A 4,355-nucleotide genomic window follows, 5' to 3' on the forward strand; every position below is an offset into this window, starting at 1 on the left:
GGAGGCAGAGTAGAGGAGAAGATTGTTTACCTCTGATGGCTCATTTTCTCATCTCAGTAGCACTTTTGAAATATAATTGTGTTTGCTTTTCTAAATGTCCGTAGTTGCTCCCTGTATGACTAAATGGCTTTAAGGATAGTGTTTAATATTCAATGCAGGATTTTCCCCGTGATAAATATAACAATTAAATTATTTTGAAGCCTTTGTTTTATAATCTTTAATTTATGACATGATTTCAAATGCTTTGCAAGAAGCAATGGGTAGCAGGGGAGACATAACATTTTGGAATTGTAAAGATGCCACCAAGAGCTGTGAAAGCAAGTGTTGATTTTCTCTTGAGTCCTCTTTTTAAAAGAGCAAGCTAAGAGAGATGGGCCTGCTATTGGAGATTTCAGAGTATGGATCAGTAACCTTCTAACAGTTGTGATGTAACACGAGAAGACAGCAATGTAAGAATGATGGCTGTAGTCTTCAATGAAATGTGTTATGTACTCTTAACTATCGGGTCGTTTTCCTTCTTCCCTGGCTCAGGAACTGCTCAGAAGAGGATGTTTTTTATGGTCTCAACATAATTGCATAATTGTAAGTGTTTGTTCATGTCCCAAAGCTTATCATCATTTTGGTACTACTGCCAGTTTCTCTGCAGAGATGCTGTAAGTCAGTTTGCTATTGTATTATAACTGTACCTCATTTCAGTAAGTGTCCTTATGCATTAAAATTTACCAAGATGAAACCATCTCGCTGGTCAAAAGAAAAGAAAGGGGGAAAACAGTAGGCTTCTAGTTAACTGAATCCTTCTGAAACTCTGCTGCTTTCCCATGTAGGAGCTAGCTAGCTTCCTGCTTTCAGGTTCACGGTATCATCTCTGCGTTAGGCAGTAAGAAACCAGGACCTGTTACGTGCCTTTTTGTCTTTCAGAAATATTTGTACACTTCTGTCGAATTGAATAAATGTTCCGTGCATTTCTGCAAAACTGTAACTTTGATTCATTGTCAGGTCCTCCAAAGAAGTTTGAAAACAGGAGGAAAAAAGGTAAAATCTCCTTGCCTGGTGTGCACTCTGCCCTGCTGCAGATGCGCTTGCCTTGCCCAGCGCAGCCGAAGCTGTGCTCCAGGCACCCCAGCTGGCAAAACCAAGGACGTGCCTATTCGAGCAGGCACAGGCAGCCCTCTGGACTGGCCAGGTGCTGCTTAGCGTGACTGATGGTATCGGCAGTGGCGCAGCAGGGGTGCAGCTGCACAGCTCCTGGATCAGAGCTGCCTCACATCTGCCCAGCTCACGGGGCATGGGAGCGCAGGATTGCCCCTGCCCGTTTGTCTGGATAAGTCCCAAGTGTCATATGGTTTTCCATTTTACCGTAAGCCTTGCATTGTGCAAAATCTCTTGCAGGGGGCAGAGTTTTAAATAGTAGATGTTTGTCAGCAAGGGTTCCCTGACGCGGAGGATTCTTTTCCAGGGACTGGTGTGCTATTGGGAATATTCAAAAGCAGAGCTTTCCGAGTTGCAACTTACTGGGCTATCAGACCAGCTGTTCAGTTGGTATCTTAGGCTAACAGCTTAGGCTAACAGTGACTGACCTTCTTGATGAGCAGGACCTGATTTCCAGCTGGTATTAATTGGTGTGCCAATGTCATCAGGGAAAGATTTGGCCTGCAGATGTATTGTCCGGTTTCTATTTCCAGCCTTCAAGGCTTCTGCTCACCTGACAGCACTTCTTTAATATGTGTCCTTATAAGAGAAAAAACCTTTTTAAAATTTCTGGAAATGTTTTACCTTTTTTACATTTCACAGTTAGATTAAAATGGGAATCTAACCTCTCTTAAGGGTCCTACAGTAAGGACAGTCCGCAGCCTCTCTATTTTACCAGTCAGCAATGAATTCAGGGTTGCCATCTGGACAGCTTTTTGGCAAATTTCTGAATAGCCAGACCAGCTTCTTGGGATGCAGTGTGTCCCGGGATACGTGTGTTGCCCAGGGACCAGCAGAAAATTGGGAAAAACTGAGTAGTTTTCTCTGCAATTACTTTCTCTGCATTTTATTATGCCTTCGCTGAAACATCTGGTACTGGTTACTGTCAAATCCAAGCTGCTGGGTGGATAGCTGCTGTCCCAGCCCGGTGTGGGAATTCCCGTGTAAGCGTCTTGCCACTGGGAGAGGAAGAGAGGATACTGCTTCTCTCATCAGTTTTAATTGAGGGGCTGGGAGTCCAAAAGCGGCTGGCCAGGACTTCAGCTGTTGTGCAAATTCGAGTCCCGTAACATCAGGCAGCATCTTATTTTGCTCACCTGTGTTTACAGTAAAACTTCTGGCACTCGAGGAAGGCAAAGGCAGGAAACAGGTGGCCTCTAGATTTAGGTATTTTAATTGTAGAAAATGTTTAAACTGTAGGCCAGTATGGTCTCGGCAGGTGCTTTTTATAACAAGATGTATTGTGCACCCCTGAACTCTGTCCATTATTTAGGCATTTCTTAATACTTAGCAGAATTTAAATGCAGCCCCAATGAGACTCAGCCATTTTAGCAGGCTGCATTTTCATTGTCAGGCATATATTAATGATTCGTCTTCTTTTTTCATTAGAAAACTATATTCAGAAGTTGTCCCCTTCACCTTTATTACATTATTTTGAAGTGGGCTTATTTGCAAGGCCTGTTGTTTTTATTTTTAACTCATCCCATATATTGTGTTTTCTTTGTGCCATGCTTCTCAAGGCATCTTGCCTCTGAAAGCTCAAAATCAAATGTAGTAATTCATTTCAGTGTTTAAATTAAAGGAGCAGTTGCCGTACCGCAAATCTCCACTGCACCGGGCTGGGCTTTCTCTATGTTTTTTCTTTTTTTAACTTTCTTCCATCATTTGACAAAGGGGGGATTTCTTTACTGTAATACCTAGACTTTGTCCAGCATTTTCCCATTAAATATTGTATGCTAGTAAAGCTCTCGTATCTTACAACCTTGAGAGATTTTTAAGGGAAACTTGCAACAAAACTTTTTTCAGCAAATCTATAAAAACAGTAAAGAAGGAATTCATGAAGGGCTCAAGCTTACAGTGGGCTCAATCCAGAACCTTGGATTTATGCATTCAGTCATTTACAGAATGAGGCCAGAGTAGAGCAAACACTTCACTTGGCTGCTGTTTGAGTATTAACGTAAACAACATAGCTGCATTTTTAAGGGCTTTTTCACAAGGCTTGTCCATGTAATTTTCAAATGACTAAATTAAATACAGATTAGGCTCTCAGCAAAACTTCCCAAAGATTGTTTACTAAAGCGATTAAAAAAATACCTGTTAATGTTTGCCTTGTAAGGAACATGAATCATTTTACTTAGAGTGCCCTGTGGGCTGCATTAATTTATATACCACCCATTTAGGTTAAAAAAGTGAGTAAGACTTTTGACTGCTTCTTAATCAAGTAGGTGCAAATGCTGTAGTAATGTGCCATAATGCTGGTAAAATCATGTTCGTGGTGGTGTTCATTCAGAGAAAAGCAAAGAGGCTGTGCTGTGGTGAGTAACGTGTACAACTAACTATGACTGAATTTTGAAAGCAAAGAGGAGTTGCAGATGAGGCAGTTTTCCTTATGCATTTGATGACAAGCAGGGAAATAGTGTGACTGCTTGGATACCTTCTAATGAATATTCTGTTTGAAAAGAATTCCAGCCCTAAATCCTTCCCATTCAAAGCCTTCACTGTGCCCAGTTTGTATTACAGAGGTAATACAGCATAGGTTGTGGGGCACTAGCATACTGTAACAGGTTGGATGTCTGCTCTTTCTTAAGGAATTGCAGTCCCTTTGTGATTTTTTTTGCCAAGGTAAATGGACATATTTGTTGTTTTCTCATCCCTAGTAAAGATCTGTACGTAGAAGCACTGCAGAAGTAGCTGTGAATATTCTTGATAACCTTAGTCATAAGGACAGCTACATGTTAACCTCCAGAAAGGTTTTCCTGTCTCACTTGCTGCCAGGTTCTGAGATAAGACACTGAGGATGGCCTGAATTCAATGGCTTGAATTTTGCATAAAGGCTGCCTTTGGCAGGCTAATGTGAAACCAGAGTGTTTCCTTTCTTCAATATAAAAGAAAAACCTCAAGGGATAACCTTGCTGGCATTAATCTAGATTGTTCTCATTAATACAGCCCTTTGCTCTGCAAAAGTGCATCAGACAATAGACTACTAGGCTTCTTGTATGAGGAGATCGCCAAAGACTAAGAGGATTGTGGAGGAGCTTGAAAGTGTTTTGTGGGCCATGGTGGTGAAATGGTCCAGGTATGTCATCTGGGAATGCCAATGTTTTTCACTGACATGCAGAGCAATGCTGGCAAAACCTCTATCCAGGTCAGTAGTTGGCTCCCAAATT

General features: G+C 41.6%; 1 protein-coding gene across 1 annotated transcript in view; it reads left to right on the forward strand.

The window, feature by feature from the left end:
• ARHGEF28 (Rho guanine nucleotide exchange factor (GEF) 28) overlaps positions 1–123 on the forward strand; it is a 122,742-nt gene extending 122,619 nt beyond the window's left edge. Inside the window, exon 37 of the mRNA XM_009327304.1 lies at positions 105–123. Within this exon, the coding sequence (XP_009325579.1) occupies positions 105–123 (19 nt within the window). The remainder of the gene's footprint in view (positions 1–104) is intronic.
• The last annotated feature ends 4,232 nt before the right edge of the window (positions 124–4,355 follow it).

The sequence above is a fragment of the Pygoscelis adeliae genome, unplaced genomic scaffold (genome assembly GCF_000699105.1).
Source record: "Pygoscelis adeliae isolate BGI_AS28 unplaced genomic scaffold, ASM69910v1 Scaffold26, whole genome shotgun sequence".
Taxonomy (NCBI): domain Eukaryota; kingdom Metazoa; phylum Chordata; class Aves; order Sphenisciformes; family Spheniscidae; genus Pygoscelis; species Pygoscelis adeliae.